General features: G+C 35.0%; 4 protein-coding genes across 6 annotated transcripts; 2 read left to right on the forward strand and 2 right to left on the reverse strand.

The window, feature by feature from the left end:
* Positions 1 to 910: 910 nt before the first annotated feature.
* LOC128675227 (splicing factor 45) lies at positions 911 to 4,973 on the reverse strand. Its single transcript, XM_053754507.2, has 7 exons — positions 4,676 to 4,973; positions 3,595 to 3,772; positions 3,224 to 3,345; positions 2,519 to 2,722; positions 1,924 to 2,074; positions 1,693 to 1,778; positions 911 to 1,199 (listed from the first exon to the last, which is right to left on the reverse strand). Exons 1-7 carry the CDS (start codon positions 4,829 to 4,831, stop codon positions 927 to 929), a joined length of 1,170 nt encoding a protein of 389 aa, XP_053610482.1. The 5' UTR covers positions 4,832 to 4,973; the 3' UTR covers positions 911 to 926.
* A 394-nt stretch (positions 4,974 to 5,367) lies between these two features.
* On the forward strand, positions 5,368 to 7,108 carry LOC128675239 (MICOS complex subunit Mic25-like). The gene is made up of 3 exons (XM_053754533.2): positions 5,368 to 5,702; positions 6,469 to 6,711; positions 6,796 to 7,108. The coding sequence occupies exons 1-3, from the start codon at positions 5,571 to 5,573 to the stop codon at positions 6,895 to 6,897; spliced, it is 477 nt and encodes a 158-aa protein (XP_053610508.1). The 5' UTR covers positions 5,368 to 5,570; the 3' UTR covers positions 6,898 to 7,108.
* Positions 7,109 to 8,046: 938 nt separating this feature from the next.
* Positions 8,047 to 14,614, forward strand: gwl (greatwall). 3 transcript variants are annotated; one of them, XM_053754466.1, is made up of 12 exons: positions 8,047 to 8,285; positions 8,400 to 8,648; positions 9,126 to 9,354; positions 9,514 to 9,690; positions 9,770 to 9,888; positions 10,005 to 10,210; positions 10,489 to 10,698; positions 10,803 to 11,019; positions 11,192 to 11,343; positions 11,769 to 11,893; positions 12,349 to 12,561; positions 12,873 to 14,614. In XM_053754466.1, the coding sequence occupies exons 1-12, from the start codon at positions 8,202 to 8,204 to the stop codon at positions 12,917 to 12,919; spliced, it is 2,028 nt and encodes a 675-aa protein (XP_053610441.1). In that variant the 5' UTR covers positions 8,047 to 8,201; the 3' UTR covers positions 12,920 to 14,614. The 3 variants fall into 3 exon arrangements, with proteins under 3 accessions (XP_053610441.1, XP_053610450.1, XP_053610457.1); XM_053754475.1 differs by having other exon boundaries at positions 9,514 to 9,657; XM_053754482.2 differs by having other exon boundaries at positions 8,053 to 8,316.
* Positions 14,603 to 23,007, reverse strand: LOC128675221 (proclotting enzyme-like). Its single transcript, XM_053754493.2, has 12 exons — positions 22,766 to 23,007; positions 19,912 to 19,991; positions 19,436 to 19,606; positions 18,803 to 18,921; positions 18,223 to 18,374; positions 17,818 to 17,897; positions 17,539 to 17,640; positions 16,592 to 16,752; positions 16,063 to 16,198; positions 15,747 to 15,885; positions 15,375 to 15,520; positions 14,603 to 15,066 (listed from the first exon to the last, which is right to left on the reverse strand). The coding sequence occupies exons 1-12, from the start codon at positions 22,899 to 22,901 to the stop codon at positions 14,911 to 14,913; spliced, it is 1,578 nt and encodes a 525-aa protein (XP_053610468.1). The 5' UTR covers positions 22,902 to 23,007; the 3' UTR covers positions 14,603 to 14,910.
* Between the last annotated feature and the right edge of the window lie 486 nt (positions 23,008 to 23,493).

Below are 23,493 nucleotides of genomic sequence, written 5' to 3' on the forward strand. Positions count from 1 at the left end.
CATTGTTTTATATTTTCACAAACGAATGCTTACATAATGAAAGGAATAATAAAGTACTCTAAAATAAGCGTTTTAATCGACATAGCAAAAGGCAGCAAAGCTTATGTGTACCTAACATACATTGCTGTACTCTGGCGGGATAAATTTGCAGTAATACCTATTTTTACAATTTCTTATTTAGAAATGCATTTTGATTTCAAAAGTCGTCTTAAAACCACAAAAATTAAATTTCTGTGCTGTGTTGTGGAATTAGTAGCTACCTAGGTTAAAACTTGACTGTCACACAAGCTCCATTGTTACTAGCTCCACGCTTTTTCTTGAACTTTTTGTTTTTGACATTAGAAAAAAGGTATGTGAGATGCCCCCTTTCCAAGCTATGGCTGGATGGATGTGCCTATTTTTTTTGCTTTCCGTCCATTTGAATGGAGTTAAAATGAACTGTACGAGAAATGACCGGAAAGCATTAAAAAACCTGATTATGCGATATCTTATATACAGGGTTATTGGTATCAAACGTAAAACCTCCTAAAGACTACTTGGGTACAATCAAAATAGCTAAATGTTGCTTGTTTGATTGTACCCAAGTAGTTCTACGACTTTTCGTGATTCGTAGTTTTTTTTTTTTTTCATTAAAATCTATCTAATTTGCGATTCTACACATCTTAACTCTATTTAATAGCCAAGCAGCGGAATCGAATATTTAACGTTTAACGTTAACAGTTATAGAAACGATAATATAACTAGAAAAGGGGAAAAAATGTATTACGTTTAGACAAAAGTCGTAGAACATGTTAGTCTCTATGTACCTTATGGGCCTTTGGAAGGTTCTGCGTAATATACCAGTAACCCTGTATATATATTATACGATTAAATCTTGTGAACAATAAATTCAGAATTCAAAATGCACCAATGTATACAATATAGGTTTATTCAGTCAACTTCAAAGAATTAAATTTCTCTACATCGTAAAAACCAGCTTTGACTTGTCTACCGCCAAAGAATCGGCCATTCAAGTCTACCACTGCTTTTATAGCACTCTCAATACGCTTGAACTCTACAAATATTCTTACAGCTTCATCAGGAGGGGCATTTGGTAGTTCAAAAATTAAAACTTTGATAACATCACCATACTTTGTGTTACATTCATCTTTAACCTCTGGCTCTAGTTCTTCATCTACATCTCCAGGGCCAACCATGTTCTAAAAACATAATTACAACAATTATTTTCTCTATATAAGTAACACCAACATTAAAAATCAAATTATTTCCACATCATTAGGATACAAAAAATTAAAGGATACGGAAAATACTGTCTCCTAAATATTTGAATTATTTAGAGACAGTATTTTCCGTATCCTTTAATATTTTGTAACTATTTGAAATAGGGGTTCGAAGTTACAATTGATTTGTAAGTTTGAGACAAAATACACGCGGCAAAACTTTATGCCGGCTATACATTATCGCGAAACAGTTCGCCGATCTTTGGCGTATGGGGTTCGCCAGCATTAGAGCCATGCCCCACTGCTCAGTCGCGCTCCGTCATTTTGACGTCCGTCGACGAACAACGCAGAAATTGTATGAAGTTTATATGTACGTCAACGCACGTCATAGTGTCGCTGTCGCAACGGAGCTCGACTGAGCAATGCTGTATAGCCCTAAGTCAAATAATAATAGGAAAAGTTCCTTACTTACTCTCAATAAGACCACTTTACTTGGCGATTTCATTATCTCAGTAATAGATGGCTCTTGCTTATTTTGACTTGATGAATTAGGTGAATCTGAAAAATATGTTTTAAAATCAAGTTATTAAATAGAAAGTCTCCGCAACATAAGGATTTTTACTACCATGTACGAGAGACCAGAGTCAGCTGTAACATGATCTGAATCTAATTGTTCTTAAAAATTTAAATATAAAAATGCAACCTGGACCAGGCAGTGCCGGTACAGCAAACCCAGGAGGTGGCATAACATTGCTGTCCTTTTCGTGTATAATACGACCGCCTCGTTTTGAAGTTTTCTCCACTTGTAAAGCCACTGACATTCCTTGTTCTTTTTTACCCAAGCCTTGACCTTCCTATATAAAAATTTAAACATATTAATTTAAATAATTAACCCAATCCTTATTTTTACTAGATACTAATTGTCAATTAGTTTCATGGCTGTATTTTCCGAATGATATTATAGTAATTCACCACACAACCTATTTATTTTTTTCATTTTTTTCATTATGACATTCATTAATGAAATCTGGATTGTGAAACTGTGTGAATGTCTCTGCTTTTATTTACATTTTTTTTTAAATATATACAATAATGTATTCAGAAATCCCAGTGCAGTAAGGCATGGGGGTAAGTACAAAAGGTTCAAGAGCCAAAGGTTCGACGTGCGAAAGTAACGGACCCCGCTGCATGATAATAATAATAATACAAGCATATCTCACCTAATTTAAGTAAATTCTATGTATGTACTAAAAAAAATTACTAAAAATACAAACATAAATAGAAAAAACTAAATAAACCTTAAAGCCATATTTAGCCATTATTTTTGCAGCAATGGAACTAGCTCCATATCCTCCTAATGAGAATCCAGGAGATGGTGTGGGAGCCACGGGAGCTGCGGGTGGTGGTGGTGACACAGACTCTGCTGTGAGTGATGGTGGAGGAGCTATAGCTGCACCCACTGAACGTTTTGTTATCTCCTCGGCTTCTTCTTCCTCAGGTTGCTAGAATATAATATAATTCTATTTCATGTACAGTCAACTACAAGTCAAGTTGACCTGTATATATCTCTATGTGGTGGTAGTAGTACTATGTATTTGAGTTAGGTTTATGTACATAGGTGTATGTTAACTGTGCTGAAATACTCAAATGTTTGATTTTTATTTTCTTACCAAAATTAGAAAAAATAAATCAAAAGTGAACAAAAAACACTGGTTTCATTTAAATTAACAAACTTCTCATACAGTCTCCATATTATTATGACTGAGAACTAAAAAAAAATATCTTACAATAGGAATAAGAGTTTTTTCTGGAATAGTGTCTTCATCATCCCCAAATCTACTTTATCTTTTCAATGTTTGATTGATTTTTATTTTCTTACCAAAATTAGAAAAAATAAATCAAAAGTGAACAAAAAACACTGGTTTCATTTAAATTAACAAACTTCTCATACTGTCTCAGTCATATTATTATGACTGAGAACTAAAAAAATATAATTATCTTACCATAGGAATAAGAGTTTTTTCTGGAATAGTGTCTTCATCATCCCCAAATCTACTTTTTCTTTTCCTATCGGACCTATCACTCCTGTCATTTCCATCTGACTGTAGCCGTTTAGCTTGCATTTCTGTAAAGAAAAAAGAGCACACTTATTAATGATAACAAAAGTTACAAGTACCTATAAAATCTTAAATTTAGAAGAGTTACTCCAAATAAATCCTTGTTCTGCAAATTTCCTCTCATGGATCTACTGGAAGAATTTTCATTTGACATAAATAGCACCTTTTGTACTTACCTTTCTATTTACAGTTTATCTCTTTCTTGAATCTCTGTGCACATAAACCATTAAATAAATACCTCTAAAAAAGTAACATACCTTTAGCAACCTTTTCATAATCATTAGGCCACATAGGGTCATATTCATTAGCTACATTCCAATCAAAATCTCTAACATTTAAAGAAGTGAGTGTTTTGGTTTGCATCTGTGGGCTATTTGAATTTGACTCATCTTCATCTTTTGGTTTACTCTTCAAATCAATTACTGGTGTTAAAACCTGTAACAAGAACTTTAGGATAAATATTCCCAAATTTCCTATGCAAATAGAATAAAAATGACTCTTAAATATATTGGACTAGCTGTAGCCCATGGCTAAACAAGTAGAAAAATTCATCTATATTTGACCTTAAATGATTTACTATGTCCATACCAAATTTCATCATTATACATTATATCCTATCATAATTATATTATAAAGGCGAAAGTTTGTATGTTACTTCTCCACGCTCAAATGGCTGTTGCAATCTTTATGAAATTTAGTACTGAGGTAGCTGATATCTTGGATTACCACATAGGGTACTTTATTCCGAAAGTTCCCGTAGGATTTGGTCATATAGTCAATGGTGCTTTATAAGATAGATGGTGCTACTGTGAATAAAAATATATATATTTTTTAATAATTATGTGGTAACACCATAGGATGCAGCTTGTCATTTATAATAATAATGTTTATTCATATTTCTGTATGCATCACCAAGTAATCCAATATTAAGAAAGACAATGGCTAAGTAAAATAAAACATAACATTTCAATAATTTTATTCAGCATCTAAGGCAGCACTAAACATCATATATCCTATGTAAAATAAAATGGTGTACATCTCAAACTATAAAAAATATACCCAAAAATGATAGAATATATAGTCTAAGATACATTCTATTCTACTTAAGTCGAGCAACCTCTAGGAAATATTATATATGGCTTATGCGCATAGCTTTTTTTAACCTATTGTTATTTCATGGTTGGGGATGCCAGCGCTAACACCAGACAGTATTGGGTCCATTTCACCCTAACTCTTTTTTGACCCTAATGACCCAGTTGAAAACATCCTCAGGTACACACAGGACCTGCTCCAGGACCTCTGATCCATGCTTTTCATTGAATTACTCTGGCTACTTACTTGTGCAGACCTTCGTGCGGCTTCCCTTTTCGGTTGTGTTATGGCAGCTTTTTTGAGTTGTAGTTGTGACTGCAAAAGTTTTATACCCGAGGACCAACCGGCCACTTTTTCAGTGGTCCTTGCTTTGATAGTATCGACATCGTCGTACAAAGACATTTCAAAGTGAAGGAAAACGTAAAGATAAAGTACCTAATAGAAAGTAATTTACTGTTCTCCTTTTTCATGAATTCATAAACCCATAAATATTTCTCTGTGCTCTAGCAAAGCGACTTTAGTGACGTTTGACGTTGCGTTGCGTTGACAATTGACATTGTTGACTTGACAGTAGTTTTGTTATGACATTATTTTTCTTTGGTATTTTGTAGGTCTGTACAGTCCCCGGCATATAAGTTGAACCAAAATGGTGGCCAAAATTTAGAGACAAAAGTGTCTTAAAAGATTTCGTGGTTATACTCGCAAAATTCCAAATTCTCGATATTTTTTATAAATAAATAACCACGAAAAATTCTTTATAACACTTGCCTCCAATTAAGCCTGCGCTTTTACTGAAGAGACTCATCACTCATTGTCATTCCACGAAATGGTTTTATGTTTTTACCATCACTGCGAGTTATAAAGCTGCAGTTTTGCTCGTTTATTGGCCTTGAGGCACCGAGAAAGTTTTAATGGAACTTGAAGCCATTTTTATTATATCTAGTTCTGTGGCATTTACTATTTCTCTCTTTTTTAACAAAATATGCAACCTCCCAGAAGCAAACTTACTTAAAATGTAGTTGAAAAATATGAAATTTGTCACTTGTCATAATTTAGCTTGGAAAATCCATAGGAAAATCTTAGGGAAAGTATACAACATGTTTTATTGAAAATTATAAAATCAATTAGTTTTTTTTTTCAAATGGGAACCATAGCAAGTAAAGGATCTGGACGGCGGATAAGTTTTGATAATAATTTTGTTGTGTCGCCTGCAATAGTACCAAAATGCATGGATTGCTGTGATGACATTTTAGAACTCGAAAGTTTATCCAAAGCAAGTACTATTAGTAATATAATCTCTGTCGGACTTATAAACATTCATGATTTATATGTGATTCAAATTCGTACTTTTTCTCATCTTTAGTTAAATTTTTCCCGCGACGTATCTCGCCTCGCAACTTGTTAAATCCCACTTCTCGCTTCCTTCCATGTAGGGATCCCCTACCGAACTACTCCTACTCCATTTCCCACTACTTGCCTCGCCCATTTCCCGCTGCGTCTCCCACTTTCGCTTTCTGCAACGCGTGCCGTCCTAATTTCCACGATGTATTATGTCCCGTTTTTTATTAACCATAAACGTAAATCAAACATTTTACGAATCTCTCTTCAAAAATAATGAAGTTTCATTTAATTTTTCACCCCTACATCATGCCCCTAGGATGCAATTTTAAAAAATAGATAATGCCTTATTATAATTTCTTCTTCTTCTTACCTAACATTTCAAATTATTTTCACTTCAAAAATGAAGAAGAGTATGTTTATCAATTTTTAGCTTCTCATCTTGAAAATTATGTTAAGCCCCATACAATCTTTCACCGCCCCCTTTTGAAGGGGTTGAGGGTTAATTTTCAGAAAAAATTGAAACACGTATTCATTAATTTGTTGTAAACAACTAAAATCCAAATACCCTTTTACAAAAAAGTACTGAAATAGTTTTGACGAAATTTTGTTTTTACTAGCAAGGATTTCAATAAGAGAGCGTTATCCAGGTGTTCAATGTATCTAGCTTCCTTAACTACATAATGTATAATTTACAACAGGATGCAGATGATGAACTCCATCTCAAAGAAACAAATTCTATGACTTTTGAATCTCAGGAGAACAATGATGGTGATTATTGGTCAAGAAGAATAGAAAACCTCAAAAAAGAACATCAATCAATAAATAAGATTATCGAAACAGAATATGAAAAGACCGTAGAAAATACTAAAATTTACGATACTCCAGCTAACATTCATGATAAAATGCAAAAAATTAAACCTTGCTTTGATTGGCGAGCGAAAGTAAATATACAATTCAAATTAGTAAGTAATATTTTTTTCGTTGTGGACAAAAAATAACTTATAATTTACGTGACCGCTTTGCAGATCTTGAAGTGTTATGAAGAAAATCCACATCAACAATTATTATGTTCAGCTGCGGTTCAAGCTTTTAGTCAATGCGTCAAGAACTGTAGAATGGAAGATTGAAATATTTTAATTATATTTTGTACATTTGTATACGACAAATACCTATTCATTAAAGTGCAAGACATTTTCAATTAAAGTATATTTTTTGTCCACATTATGCTTAATTTTTATATTATTGAATATAATAGATACGGTAGTAAAGTCATATCCGGCTTTGACATTGTATTCGTATCTATGATCTGATCCAAAAGATAAAGATTATCTCTTAATTTCTCTGTCCTTTCTTCTTTTTCCTATTTCTTACTTTTCGTCTACCCTCATATTGGTAAAAAAAGTTTAATTCAATAAGTTTTGTCCCAGTTAGAACAAGACACGTTTTCTTAAAGTAGGTCTTAACATTTATGAATAAAGTCATAGCCATGTTCATAAAAAAGTGAAAGCATACTTTAAACTAAAGTTGCTAATTATATCCATTAAAGTAGATCCATTAATCCTTAATCTCACAAACGACTGTACCGATTTTCATCAATAGATAGTGTCATTCTTGAGAAAATTTTAGGTGTATAATTTATTTTTTACCCGAGTAAAGACGGGTCGGGCCCTTAGCTCATAAAAATAAGCTAAATAAGTTTCAAGTTGCCATTCTAAAGATGTCAAATTCTGTATCTAATATTATCGCCCTTTATCTCGTAACGTACAGTCAACAGTACATCAAGTTACCCTGCATGAACCTCTATGGCGCGGTAATAGCTGCAAGATTGTAACAAATTCGGGTACGTTGATGTGCTGTTGACTGTACAAACGTAACATATCAAACATAAAGCATATTGATACAATGCTTACATATATGTTTTTTCACTATTGCACTTTAAAGTATGCTTTATATTTTTTATGAATAACAAACAGTCCACAGCATGGAACACTTCGTACGAAGTAAGTACCTAAGTACTTACTTCGTACGAAGTATGTACTAATTCCATGGTCACAGTTACAGCAATAATATTGGACAGAAAAAACTAGTTATATAGTGTCAAAAATAACTAGGTTTTTTAGTATATTGTTTTTATATGATATGATATGATAGGAGATATGGATATGAATAGGATATATGGATATAATATATATGAGGACCTTATCAAGCAAGAGAATATTTTTGAAAAAACTTACTGTCACTTTGACTGTCACAACGACATTCAATCAAAAGTTAGGTCTACCTAGTTAGTGACAGCTACACTTCCAAAATTTCAAACTTAATGAATCGTTGGTTGATTGAATATATTTTTAGAAATGTACGTACCTATATATTTGAAATGTACCTAGTAATTATATAGATCGCGTTGTATAAATATTTCATCATTGACATAATGACTTCAAACGAAAGTAAAAGTGATGATGGAACCGAAAGTCACACTATATTGGGAAAAATCAATGACGGTGTGGTCAATAAGGTCAGTCAAAAATTAATCAATTCATAAATAGGTACCTAGGTTTTTGTTTTAATTGGTATTGTTTATAATCTTCGGGTTTTGCATATTCATTTATTATTTTCAAAATTGTTGCAGGCACCTGATATTAGAGACTTTACTATAATAAAGCCCATCAGCCGTGGTGCCTTCGGAAAAGTTTTTCTGGCCCACAAAAATAACAACAAAGAACAAATGTATGCCATTAAAGTGATGGAAAAATCTGAAATGATAAACAAAAATATGGTAGCTCAAGTAGTTACTGAAAGAAATGCACTTGCTTTATCAAGGAGTCCATTTTGTGTCCATTTGTTTTATTGCCTGCAATCAGCTTCCTCTGTATTCTTAGTGAGTATATTTATAGTGATTTCTTACCTACCTACTATGAGATGACCTGAGCAGTGAGCAAATTTTGGAAAAAAGTACTCTTTGTGCCAATCCAGGTTGTTTTTAATTTCATAAAAATGCCATGCCAGTATATTTGAGTAACAAAACAGTCCTACATCATCCAAACTCTGTTATTAGTAGAATTTGTGATTATACAAAAAATACTAAACTACATGTATATGTCTGACATCCCTGATTATTTCAACAGCAAAAGTTAGATAATTAATTTGTGTAGGTAAATGTGAACAATGAAAATATAGTCGGATAATAAACATTTATTTTATATGTACATATTATCACACCTATGTATTCCCATGAGGGTAGGCAGAAACTAGGGGTTTGCTTACCACAATCGCGACATGTGACTTGCCTTTCTTTATACTCATTATTCTCTACATACTTTGTTTTTACTAATATAAAAATTTAAACTCATTCCAGGTCATGGAGTACATGGTTGGAGGTGATTTGAAGTCTCTATTAGGTGTATATGGTTTTCTCGAAGAATCTATGGCTGTGTTCTATGTGGCAGAAGTAGCACTTGCTCTGGAATATCTGCACAAGCACAACATAGTTCACAGGGATCTGAAACCTGATAATATGTTGATTGCAAAGAGTGGACATGTCAAGTTGACTGATTTTGGATTGTCCAAAGTTGGAGTTCAAAGAGGTTAGTTAAAAATGGGTTAACTCATCTTTATATAACTTTTGACACATTGCTATTTTGTCCCATTATGACTTGTCATGAAAAAGGTATAAATAAAAACTATATGTTGAATGATCAATGATTTGCCTAGTCAGTAATGATTTGTCAACTAATTTGTTTCAGACTTGGAAATATCAGACTTTGTAAACCGTACACCAAGTTTAAACTTAAGGACCCCTGGCCAACTCCTTTCTCTGACATCTCACATATCCTTTGGATCTGGTGGAGGAGAGAGCACTCAAACATCTATTGTTTCAGTTGATGCCTGTGAGAACCTCCTTGATGAACTTAGGGAGACCAGTATGAATTTCCTAAAACTTTCATTAATTTCTTTATCAGTTAAAGGTATATTATTTTAGTTTTACATATTTGTATACAGGTAAAGTCAGGGATGATGGTGTCAATGAATTAGGAAATTCACATTTAATGGACCATTCTCAGTTATCTGGTATACATCCATTCATGAGTGCTGACAGCATTACATTGGATGATGTGGTTGTAAGTATTTTCAAAATTACATTTCAAATTAAATTATTGTATTTTATCTAAATATTAGATTTCATAAGAAATTTCATTTCCTATGTGGTAAATATAGTTTTGTATATGTATTTCAGTCTCAAGATTCAGGATCAGAGTCATTAAGTTCGTACCATACATGTGAAAGTTCCAAAAACAGTAGTAGCTCCAGAAGCAAGTCTACAAATACCAGCAGCCAGAACAGTTCTCTTGGAGAATCAGCTGTGTTATCAGATTCGCAGCATAGCACAGATAACTCCACTTCTCCTCTTTGTCGAGGCCATTCATTGAAAAGGATCCCTAGGTATGTAAAATTTATTGCCCTCCAAGATATTTACTTTACCATGAGAAACATAATGTAATTTTTTATGTAGGTGATAGAATTAAATAATGTAGTATTGAATATATAAGGGCCATTTAATCTTCCTAAATACTTCATTAACATTTATAAATAAATATAAACCTAAGTGGGAACTATAGACCTAACCAATGCTAGACTCAATTTGAAAAATAAAAAAATAAAGTTGAAAAAAATTATAAATATACTATATAATTTATTATTTAATCATTGTAATATTTTAGTTTTAGGGCAAAGAAAAGGAAGAGAATTTTGGATTGTGATGGAGGCACTCCTACAGGAGTTACAAGTCTTGCTGAGTCCAAGGAGAACCATAGTGGGCTTACTCAAGAAATAATGGGCTTGGAGCTCAGCCAGAATACTCCTAAAAGATTGGCCTTACATCCCACCCCTGATAGACATAAGAATCCTATAAAAGGCGTTTTGAAAAAGAGGTAAAAAATTCGCACTCAATAGTGTAGTAGAGCAGTGATTTGCAATCATGCACCCTTATTTTTTTTAAATTTTGTGATAAAATATATGATATGGTTGCTTACAGATGGGTATCTCAAAATGACAGCCACCATTTCAATGTGGGAGTAATATTTTCAACACCTGTTTCAAATAACAAAGCAGATGCCAAGAAAAGGCACAAATCAACCCGTTTTAACTTGCCAAAGGATGAACAACCTTCAAATGCTAAAGAGAAATCAATTGTATTTAGTAAACACATATCTACTAGTTTAGAAATATTTCCTACAAGAAGGTCAAGTAAAGTAAGTTTGACTATCATAAAAAAAATACTGAAGTTTTAATGAATATTATTTATCACCAACATTTTATTGTAAATACTTAACAAAAAAAGTACAGTTGGCCGAGGTTTCTCTTTGAATAATGAAATATTTTTGAAAAATGAGTGATGAATAATATTTTATTTCGTGCTTTTAGGGTGAAAGATCGCCAACAGATCTGTGCAAAACACCACTGGCAATGGCCCACACGCCGTACCGTACTCCGAAGAGCGTTAGACGTGGCAACCAAATATCAGACCAGAGGATTTTGGGCACTCCAGATTATTTGGCACCAGAGTTATTGTTGAAGTAAGTAACTGGTTAGTGCAAAATACATAGACTTCTTTATATCAGTAAATTGCGGCCCGTCCCTACTTCGCCATAATAAATTATACAACTAAACCTCCTCCTCAGGAACCACACTATATATTGGTGAAAACGGCATGAAAATCCGTGCAGTACTTAATGAGTTTATCGCGAACAGACAGACAGACACGGTAGAGAACACGGTAGAATTTTATAATATGTATAAGTTTTTTTTTTATACACTTCATATGGTAGTGACTAAAGGATTAACCTTTTTGATAAATAGTTTAGTACAAGTAAATTCAGCTTGTATGTAGGTATGTAATGTATGTGTACCAAAATGACTTCTGAATAAGTTATTTTTGTAGGATTTATTCACTCTATTATTATTATAAATATGTAATAATATTTACTTACACAATTTACAGGGAAGGTCATGGACCAGCTGTGGATTGGTGGGCTCTGGGCGTATGTCTTTACGAATTCATGACAGGAGTGCCTCCATTCAACGATGAGACTCCGCAGGCTGTCTTCAAAAATATACTATCCAGAAGTAAGTTTCTATTCTCTCCAAAAGCAAACAGGCCTAAACCATCCTCACTCCTTTTCACTTATTCCCCTTTGCGAGAATCAGGGCTATGATACAGCAAAGCCGGGGCTCAGCATAAAAAAAATTGCCTGCCAACCAACTATGCCGCAATGGCAAATAAAAATTAGTCCCTTAAAAATCGTTATCTTCTCTTTCTAACACACTGTACACTGTGTCTCTCTCTCTCTGAGCGTATTCCCGGTCTCACCCGTTGAAGTGTCGGAGCCTTGGGTCGCTTTCCTAACCTTCGTCACCACTTCACACACAAGACCATTGGCCCACATTCTTATTACGATATCAAGCCAGCGTTTCATGGGTTTGCCCCCTTCTGCCAGGGAGAGGCGAGAGCGGCATAGCCAAGCATTAGTTCCCTACGTAATTTGTCGGTCAACGCAAGACTGTACATGATTGTATTTCAGATATAGAATGGCCGGAGGCGGACGAGGCGCTGTCGGCGGAGGCGGTGGGCGCCATCGAGGCGCTGCTGACCATGGAGCCGGGCCAGCGCCCGGCCGCCGCGCACCTGAAGGCCATGCCCCTGTTCCGCAACGTGGACTGGGACCACCAGCTCGATGCGGAGCCCCCGTTCGTGCCCACGCCCGATGATCTACACGATACCGGATATTTCCAAGGTAGGTTCACAGATTTTTATTTTTTTCTTCGTATAGTTTATTGCTGGTGTCAGATTCTATTCAGGTCGTCTAAAAGCACCTGACATGAATATTTACAACTTTACCTATCGCCATCTAGTGGCAAGTAGTTGCATAATAATAATAATAAATCTATTTCTGAAGAAACCGCGAACATGCGAATATGAGAGAGATATCAATAAAAAATATACTGAATGTATGTTGTTTCTACTACTTTTCCTTTTCGGGGCGTTTCTTGCAAGGTGCTGAAACGACCGAAATCATAAATAAGAGTATCTTTTTAACAATTTCAGCTCGCAACATCCTGCAGCAACTACACGTTTCCAACTTCGACATGTAGATACCACGCGACCGTATGTAGAACATTACTTGTATGTAGTAGTAATTATGAAGTTGATTAGTGATTTATAACATTAGTGATTTATATGTGTGATATTATAATCGTGGATGAAGTGATTTTTTATTGTATATAGCCGGAATAGCGAAAATTAAATAGTATAATTTAAAAAAAGTGATCAACTACTCTGTAGATAAGTATTTTATCATATTGTGCCATTTTGAGCAGAAATCTACCTCAAATAATCGATATAATTATATTCGAGATTGTTTTCATTATCATATCTTAAATAATAATCCTAATCCACAGAAGTTTAGTAAGTTACACTGTTCCGGTTTGTGTATTATGTTAGGTAGTGAGTAGTAGTAATACTTGGTATAGCAAGCGAACCGATATCTAAGGGTCATTTTCCACACCATCAATCCGAAATCTCTAAAACATTTTATGTATAGTAGACAAACAAACGCGGACCCAGGACTCCAACGCTTGAAACCTGATGAAGAAACCGAAGAAAGATACATACATATATAACCCACTTGGATTGGTTTATAGAACAAAATGGGAGAGACGGACACACATGGTCGTTGTTTTAGCGTGTTGTTGGTTCGCTTGTTTTATCAAACCAGGGCGCCTACCATCAACTATTACACAATGATTCAAATGCAGGCAATTCAGTTTAGGAACCTAAAATGAATCGCGGTATTTGGTACCACCAACTTATCTTAACAAAGTCGCATTTGAATCGTAAGGAGTTAATGAAATTCATAAAAAAACTAAAATTGTCTCTGAATCGTAAACCCCAGTGACAGAAACCAAATGTAAGAAACAGATAAGGCTATACGATCTCTATATATTTTATCTCGTTTCAAGAGTTACGTTCCGATATCAAATTATTAACATTTTGAGCAAACAATATGTATTTTTTTGTTACTTAAAATTAAAATTTGATTTGTATACACATTATGATGATACACAATTAATCATGAATGATGATTATACACAATTAATCATGTAACTAACACAAAGATAATAATATACGTTATTATCTTTGTGTTAGTTACATGACTAAAGTAAATACAAAACACAATAAAATAAAATATTTAAATTACAATAAATGCAATATAATTTAGACTAACAAATTTCATAATCATAACACTAAACACAAACTTCGGAATATAAAACCGTACCACGATGGAGTTTCGGTGGCAAAACTAGTAACTATCAATAACAGATAAACCACGTTTTTGTTTTTAGCGACAGTAGCGTCACGTCTGTGGGACTTCTTTCGTGGTAATCAATCGGAATTAGTAACTTTTTTTGAATCGCGAATTTTGACAGATACGCGATCCAGTTTACATTCTCATTGCACATCATGGTACCGAGTTGAATGCAAAATGAATGAATGCAATCGAAACGGCGTATTATTTTGGTGACTACCAATAATGGATCGTTATGTCAACTTGATGGTACAAATTAGCCATGCAGATCAGTTTAGGTCCTGGACTGGATCGCATTAAGAGATGATGGTAAGCCCCCAGTTCTCCTTAGAATTAAAGACTGATTTTTAGGACTGTGTATGTGTATTTCGTGTTTTATAGATTGTAATATATTAATTTTATAATTCTATAAACCACATTATTTTAGCTGTGTTCATTATAAACAGGATTAGAAAATAAAAATTAGGTGGAATCTTATAAATAGCTTTATTTCGAAATCTTATTTATATATTGGCACATTTTTCTTAATAAATTGGAAAGCAATATTATTTTAAACGTGGAAAAAATAATATAAAGTCTCTTTTTCCAATTATCAATTAATTAAGAAAGGCAAGTATATTTATTGGTTGTCTTTCTCAAAGTAATTGATGTTTGATTTATAAATAACATAAAAAATCTCTCTGCTCGCGAGTTTCCCGCTATTTGTAGGAAAACAAAAGACTATTGCGGCACACACATATGCGCGCTTACTGAGCAGATTTATTTTGTAAGGTGAAATTATTTAGAGTTCTTTTGTATCCACGGTAGGAAGGCAGTGACCCTGGTGTAGACTCCAGGGTACTGACCCTTGCCGCATCCGATGCCCCAAGACACGATACCCACTTGAGTCCAGCGACCTCCTTCGTTGACCATCAGTGGGCCGCCACTGTCACCCTGCCGAAATATAAAGAGTATTTAGATTATATCCTCGTAGATGACATTACAAGACGACATTTATTGAAAGTGGGCTTTAAAACGTCCTCTGTAGAGAAGACATAGTTTACATTGACGAGACGAGAGCTGACAGCGAGCAGTCTGCTAATTTGTTGTCAATGTAATGTACTCGTATGTTTACAGGGGACGCTTTAAAGCTCACTTTCGATTAACGTTATAATTTACCTCACCGCTCCCATCCGGTAAGACATGCCGGGTAAGACTATTGGTTTTTAAACATTGAGACTAGAAATGGAAAAAAAACGTACACTGCAGGAGTCCATGCTAGCTTTGCCAGCGCAAAGCATGTGTTCGACTATTCCTCCCGGCGCCGCCGCTCCGTACTTTTGTCTGCATTCAGAGTTCTGCCAGATTGGGATGGAAACCTCTTGCAAGATCGAGGGCTGTGGTCCACCTGGTGAACAAAAATAAAGTTTACTATCTCTTTGTATGGATATGGATGATTGATGGATCTTTTTGCACGCTTTATACAGTTTAGTCTTTCTTTTTAGTCATAATATAAATGGTTATTTTTAGATTAAACGAGGCCTACAAACTGATATCTACTACCACTAACATATAATTACACTAACATATAGCTTTGACTAATCTTCGACAAAAAGAACTATGTGTGAACTTACTTTCCCGCAGACTGCCCCAGCCGATGACCGTGGCAATCAAGCCCGCATACGCTTTTCCTGAGCCGGGTAAACACAATGGGTGCACTTTCTTCGTAAACGGTATCGGTTGATCCAGTGTTAGAACAGCTACGTCGTTATACTGAAATTGTATGTCGCAAATTAATTGCAAAGAATTAAACATATAATTGTTTACATTAAAATTATATTTAGATATTTGCTATAAGTTATGACATTTGTATATTTGAAGCATCCTATTGAAACAGTACTTCTTTACTGTTTCAATAAGATGCTTCAAGTATACAAAGCGTATACGCACCAGGGTGCGCATATCGAATCCACGATGCCTGACTACCCTCTTGATCTTCCGCTCGATGTGCTGCGTTTCCACGTTGGAATGGATATTGTAGTCGCCTAGTCTTGCTGTTAGGCGAGCCACGTCCCAAGAAGTCATGCTGAAATCATATTATGAACTTGTGGTTAATCTTATTTAATCATATTATGAACTTGTGGTTAATCTTATTTAATGAACAATAACGTAAGAAATAAAAATTATAATTTAAAAATACCGTTTTATTGTTTTGAGAATGTCGATACGAGAGTCGGCATATTTTTAATTATAATTGTGGAAAATCTTTTGAAATCATATATAGAATTGTGGTCCACTGCTTCTTTTTGGCTAACATGTTTAGCTTTTGCTTGTCTGGTGGGAAAAATATAAATATGGTATTTTCCGCGCCACGGAAGACGAGACCTATCGTTGTATGTTTAGTCGGTGCCATTTTTCAACGTAGTATTATGTAAGAAAACCATAGATTATCCAGGTCTTTCATTTTTCGTATACTTACTGGGCGACGCAGTGGGCAGCGGACAAGACGTGTCTGTCGTCAATGAGCGAACCTCCGCAGAATTGTCGGCCATTGTTGAACAAAGCCACGATCCAGGGCCACTCATTCAGGTCAGCGTTGTGCCCGCCAACAATACGCTCTTCGTCTTGGAGGTCGTACGCCTAGATAGGATGCAAAATGTTAGCATTTCATTTATTCATTATTAAGTAGGTAAAAAAATAGACACCTTAGTTTTTCTTTGTGGTTATTCTTTAGTCCTCAAAACATTGAAGGATGATTGGAATACAATAAGTATGAAAGATTGCTAAAATTTAGATGGCGAAATAAAAATACTTAATAGGAAATCAGAAACTTCTTAAATCGGTTTATATATAAACTTGCACTTTTTTTTGCTATTTTTATATTATACTCATAAATCAGATAGTAGAGAAAGTAAACATACAGACTGGATTTCATTAAAATACGATAAAAGTAATACCTGTTTTATGAAACTGGTCTAGAAACTGGAAACGACATTCATGATGTACGTCACATGTGTTTTATATTGGCTAGAAAAAGTACCACTTTCCCTCTCAACTTTTCGCAAAAAAAAAACGAACACTACATATCATAAAAAAGTCGCCCTCCGTCTGTCGCAACGGATTTTGACGCAGTTATCACTGTTATTTCCACAATTTATTCACGAAGGTTTAAAGATCCCGTGCAAAGTCTGGCCGTGTAATAAAAAGAAGACCAACAATAACTACTGGAGTAGGATAGTTTGGTAAATAATGCCTTTCGCTTTATCTCTCACTCTCTTGAACTTGAGTAATTTCCCGGTTTGTTCCTAAGCCCTAAGTTCCTAATATAGTGGCGTCGAAGCAAAGGATACTTTTTCTTCTATATTTTTTCTTTTTTCAATATTACTTTTTCTTATACATATTAATATAGGCGTTAGAAAGTGTTACCTGATGAGCGCCATTTTTAATACCACATTCAGTCGAGGGCTGCGGCAATGGCTTCACTGGTTGAGGTTTAGCCGGCTGTGTTGGGAAAGCAGGAGGCCAAGACTGTAAAATAATACAGGCTATGAAACATTTATTAAATGTTTTAATGAACTCGTTATTACAAAGATAATAGCGGATGCAGTGCACATAGAATGCGCTAGCCGTTGCCAATTACTGGTCAAAACTGCTATACTTTCTCAACAATCCAACAAAGAAGATACCTAGATTCTAGATTAATACCTGCTTTGTTGTGCTTGGAGGTTTGGTGGCCCATGTGGTTGTGGTACCGGCGGTCGGCGGCTTCGTGGTGACCCCTGCGACTAAAATCAAAAGTCAAAAGACTATCAATGTTTATTCAGAAATGAATGCGCACAAGCATATTATCTTTTAAATATAGCCGCTGTCTAGGCTGGTGCAACAAAGTTTATCAACTTTGTTCTGGTTAGTAGCGTCAATGGATTTATATGACGGTAATATTCATATCCTTGTCATCGAAATAGTCGTCGGCTGCTGACGACTGGATATTTTTCTTCTAAGTTTGGGTTATTAAATCTATAATAAAATTGTAATTAAGTCCATGTCAAGCTACCCGTTGGTAATAGCGGTGAATTTGCAATGAACTTGAGTAAATTCATGTGACTGTACCTAAAGAAGGTGGGTGTGTAGGCGCAGTGTGGTCTGGCGGGTGAGTCGGCAGCGGAGGCAGGGTCGGCGGCCACTGCGCCGGTATCTGGCGGATGTTAACATTCTGGAACTGCGGCCATTGTGGAGCCAGCGCCGACAACACGGTCGGAAACCTGCAATAAACATAATAACGTTTATAGGTATTTTACGAAGCACCACATACAACATGGCATTTGGACGAAAATTATTTTCAGAACTTTTGAGAAAATATAGATGCAACAATATTGATGACTTATTATTATGTTCATGTTATGTTCTCCCATTACCTATTTGAGCACTTAAATCTTGTGTTATCAGTATGTGTTTCATCGAATAAGTAGAAAATACTTCACCATTTTTTTTTAAATAAAGTCTACTTAGGTAAAACCTTTTTAACTCCCAAGTAAGTGGGAAAAGTAACATAAGTAGCGGCTTACATATAACTTCCTGGAGGAAGCTGCATGTAAATGTTTAATTGAATAAATAGAACAGAAGCTTTTTACCAAAACCTTTTTTAATGAAGTTACACTATTAAGTGGAAGGTTTTACCATAGCGGCTTACATAGAATTGACTGGAGGTAGCTGCATTGGTATCACTGGCGGCAGAAGTCCCAGTCGCTGCACATCGGGCTCCTGCTGAGGAGGCGTGCCTACAGGCTCCGTGCAGCAAACGCCAAATACCTATCCGTGTAATACGATGATGAATAATAATTGGGAAGTACTTGTTAACTAAAAAGATACGCACATTGCCGTATTTTTGCGTACAAATGAATAGAAATAAGATTTTATACAAAACGTTGGCCTACATATTCATAGGAGTGGTCAGATTTTTCATTAATAACATCAAAATTATTTTTTTTACAATAATAACAAAACTATTTGAGTTCATCATATGAAGGGGCCCGGTCCTTTTATTTGATATATGAAACTGTAAGGTTTGCATTTGTTTATAATTTTCTAATTTACCCCAAAAATTACCCATATAATATTTATTTACTTCACATCTGTGTTAGCGTCTTTACACCATCTTACCAAAATTCACTTGATTCGGTCCAGTAGGTAGATTCTATGATACGTTTTTTTATTTTTTTGTACGATACCATAAAAAAAGAACCAAGTTACAAAATATTCGTCACAGTAGTATTAACTAGTGGTGTCAATATGAGCCACCGTACAAATGTTTGCACAAACGTACCTCCAAGTTATCGCCACTAACGTAGCTGCAGGTGTCGTAGTGTCCCATGACCCAGCCATCAAGGCCTGGCAGGTTTGCCACCTTGAACAGCGGGTAGCAGTCGCGGAAGCTTTTACATGTCCCTCTCTTCCCGAGCGTCGTCTCGCAATCCAACCCGAACGCTTCCTCCGTCTGTGTGACATGACATGACATGACATGACAAAATCTGATCTAGATATGATACATTTAGGAACATATTTCTTACTTCATTATATAAGTGACTAGCTATTGAGCAATAGCTAGTCATTGATTCGTAGACATGATCATTGATTGCTAGACATGTTTTACATTGACTATATTCCAAATTTCATCAAAACGCACCATCGTTTTAGGCGCGAAAGCGTGTCTAGAACGTATATAGAACGAAAGACAGACAAACTTTTGCATGCATTATAATATTAGTATATATGGAAATATGAATACTTATATTAACGTACCTGCCTAGGTCGCAAAAGTAGTAGTTGTTTTCCATCCCTGGTGCTGTTTGACACATCTCGCTTAACACGACTCGCAGGAGCTAAAAAAAAAAAAACGTTTTTCGAGTATTCAATTTATTTAAATCGTGGAAAATGTTGTGTAACATTTCCGTTGTGGATTAACCCTCGACAATGTTTTAATAGCCACTACTTCATTTACAACATTTATTATTATTTGGAGAGGTGCGACCACATTCTGCAGCAAATTTATTGCAGCCGTGACAAATTATCAAAATATATTGTCGATCATCGGTGAGTGACCTTAAGTGGGTGTGTTATAAAGATATATCATCCATATCTCTTGATAATGATCAATAAGATCCTATAAAAAGTCTAACTGCTAACGGTTTATTCATTTAGTAAGTACCGTAATAACATTAAGGTATGTAGGCATAAGTGTTTCCTCGAAACCAGTTGGCGCCCAAAATATCTGGTCCGACCACTGCTCTTATTTATTTAGGTTGATTTTTATATCTTCGATTTTGGACGCGCAAGACTTTGATATGCAGCTCAGGCCAAAACTGATAGGTCGTTACGCAAGTGCGTTCCATGCCTACGTCAAGTGCACCGCTTTATTTACTTGTATATATAAACGTACCCATGTCACCTCGCGCATGTTCCATTTCTTCTCAGAACGGTTAGTATCTACTTTGATATTTTCTAGACGTGACTTCATAGAACAGGTCCAGAACTAAAGTTGGCGACATAGACATTAGAGCATTACCTTAGAGATGATGATTGTTGTCAAATAGTTCCTTATTTGACAACAATCATCATCTCTAAGGTACTATTTGACCAACTTATAAAATGCACGTAACAATCACGGTTTTTTTGACAAACTGGCAGTTCTTACTTGGAGAACACTGAGTCGGTATTGAAACCAACATAACAGGGATCGATGCCGATAAAATCCAATATAAAGTTACCTCGATATATACTAAATAAAACATACGGGTGCTATGTCCATAAAAGTAATAATAAATAAAACCATGCCATATTTATCAATTGACCTGAAACAACATATTCCAAGGTTTGTTTAGAAAAATCATTTGTTGAAAATGTTAAAATTTTCAACATTCACATTTCACATTTTTACAGTTGTAATCTTTTGTAAAAAGCTCTGTTCGTTCGTAAAATAAAAGCACAAAAATATGATGACTTAAATCACTAAACATGTATGGATATGTAAGACATAAAGACATTGAAATCATACATTGTAAAGAGCACATGGCTAAGAATGGTATAATGTTTTAATTACAGAAAAAATATCTAGTGTTGCGATAAAAAAGTGCTGAATACTTGGACGCTGCGAAACACATATTTGATCCAGTCCGCTGGCTAGAACGGGATTCCGCCGGTAAATAATAAGGGTAACGTACGGCCTTTAAAGGTTTCTAGTTCCCACGAGCTTGTAAACTCGCACTTAGTTTAATTTTACAAATGTAGAATACATTCCTGTGGTTTTTTGAATCATCAACTCTACTTTTGATGCTCAACCCAAGCTTTTGATTTACTTGTTAGTACATCAATGCTTTAACGTTTGTTCAGAATTTTCTGACGGACGAGACTTAAGTGTACGCACATGATTTTAATTCGCGTTTACTCAGTTTACATGTCAGTAGAAGCAAAAATATTAATCATTTGGAAAAAACTGATATATTGACACAGAGTTTGTTCAATAAAATTGTCAGTGGTACCTAGTCTTTTGAGTTGGTTCTTAAGTAGCTCTAGGCCGCAGCTCTAGGCTATCCATCTAGCTTGTTTCTTTGTTCCGATCGTAAACAAGTCTGATCGTTCATTAAATCGTAGCCAGGATTCCGGGTTCAGCGATCCAACGTAGGAAATGTCAGCCGTTGCCGGCTCAATCTCCAGTCTCTGATCTAATTAATGTCCTCGAAGAGTAAAGCAAAAAATGTGCTCAGAAGTGCGTCAAAATGTGGCGTGGACAATGCTTTGATTGATGTGATCGGCACAGTCCGTGGGCGTTGAACATTTGCATTGAATTGATCCTATGGATATTTTTCGAATCATGTCCCACGTGTGTCAGCGCTAGCGGGCGGGTTGTCAACCACCTAACGAACGAAAATATTTAGTCATCTTCATCCGTTATGAACACAGTTAAGTTCCGTAGTTTTCCTTTAAATAAACTATTTTAATCTTCCCATCGATTAATATTTTCTAGTTTCAAATCTATCAATGTTTATTTCCGATCGTGTTTTCGCCGTGGCCGGACATCTCGGTTGCAAATTTTAACTTTCTCTAGCCTCAAAACCTCGTGCCGGCATGTGGCATGCATTGTTCCAGTCCACACCATACGAATACTTAACTATAATATTTTTTGTCAAATGTCTTTTCGATGTTGATTAGCCACAGTTGCATTATGCATAAGTATAAATATTTTTAAGTTAGATCTTTTTCCAATTATCACATCTGAAATCCTATTTTAATAAATTATCTCCAGGTCGAATGAAAGAAAACTATTTTCATCAGAAGACTTTTTCTTGGAATTAATTTGTTAGTCTTGCAAAAGCATGCATCATGTTTCATAATGAGTAAAAATACTGTTGACATGGGTGTGACAGTGGCGGTATTTTGCAAAACCACGCGACGTTCAATGTCGTTGTCTTTATTTGTGCTTTTCATGAATAAATTCATTAAAAAAAACAAATGAATTTCGTGTGGATTATATCCATTTTTGTTATTTAAAGCATATTAAAGTTAACAATTAAGATATATTGAAATAAATTTTATTTTAGTGATTTGTATATTATAAAAAAAAAGTATATTATTATTTATTTAAAAACGAATGACTCACCATTTAGTATAACCGCATCGTCTGTATAAAATGCACCATCCGTTGCTGAAAATCCTTTCTCGACGTCTGAAACACTCCCGCAAGTCGTCGCCAACAGGCTAACCCAAATAACCAGGGATGAATATTGTGCTATCATTTTTTGCTACATTCACAAAATAACAAGTAAAAATAAGTAAAAGGGGTGGTCAAACGGATGCCTCGCGCGGATGTGTGTCCCGCAATGAGGCTCCTCGCAAAATGTTTCGGCTGTACGATCCTCCGCGCCTTTATAATATGTTTACACTGACGCTCTACATAATGTTTGAAGATAACAGAGCTTTTTCTCCTTTTGTACAGCCTGACACTTTCGGAGCTTTATAAAATATGACAACGTTTAGTGCGCCCGAAAAGGCTTGGTCGATTGACAGCATTTATTTTTGCAATGTTCACACGCATCAGAAAGCATTCAAAGCTAACAAAGAATGCGAGGAGAGCAATGAACCCAGGATTTATTTTTAATTGAGAAATTTCTACTTATTTCACACGGCCTATTCATGATAACATTTTTACAGATTTAATGCGAGTTAAATTATTTTAATATAAATATATGTAAACGTGCTAAATCCCCCGTATCATTTATTGTCGAAAATAGTTTCCTGATTTTTTCTAACATTACATTTGGAAGTTATGTATGTATGCGTATTAAACATGAACATTATTTTCGAGGATCAAATCAAATAACCCCTGTA

The sequence above is a fragment of the Plodia interpunctella genome, chromosome 2 (genome assembly GCF_027563975.2).
Source record: "Plodia interpunctella isolate USDA-ARS_2022_Savannah chromosome 2, ilPloInte3.2, whole genome shotgun sequence".
NCBI classification, from domain to species: domain Eukaryota; kingdom Metazoa; phylum Arthropoda; class Insecta; order Lepidoptera; family Pyralidae; genus Plodia; species Plodia interpunctella.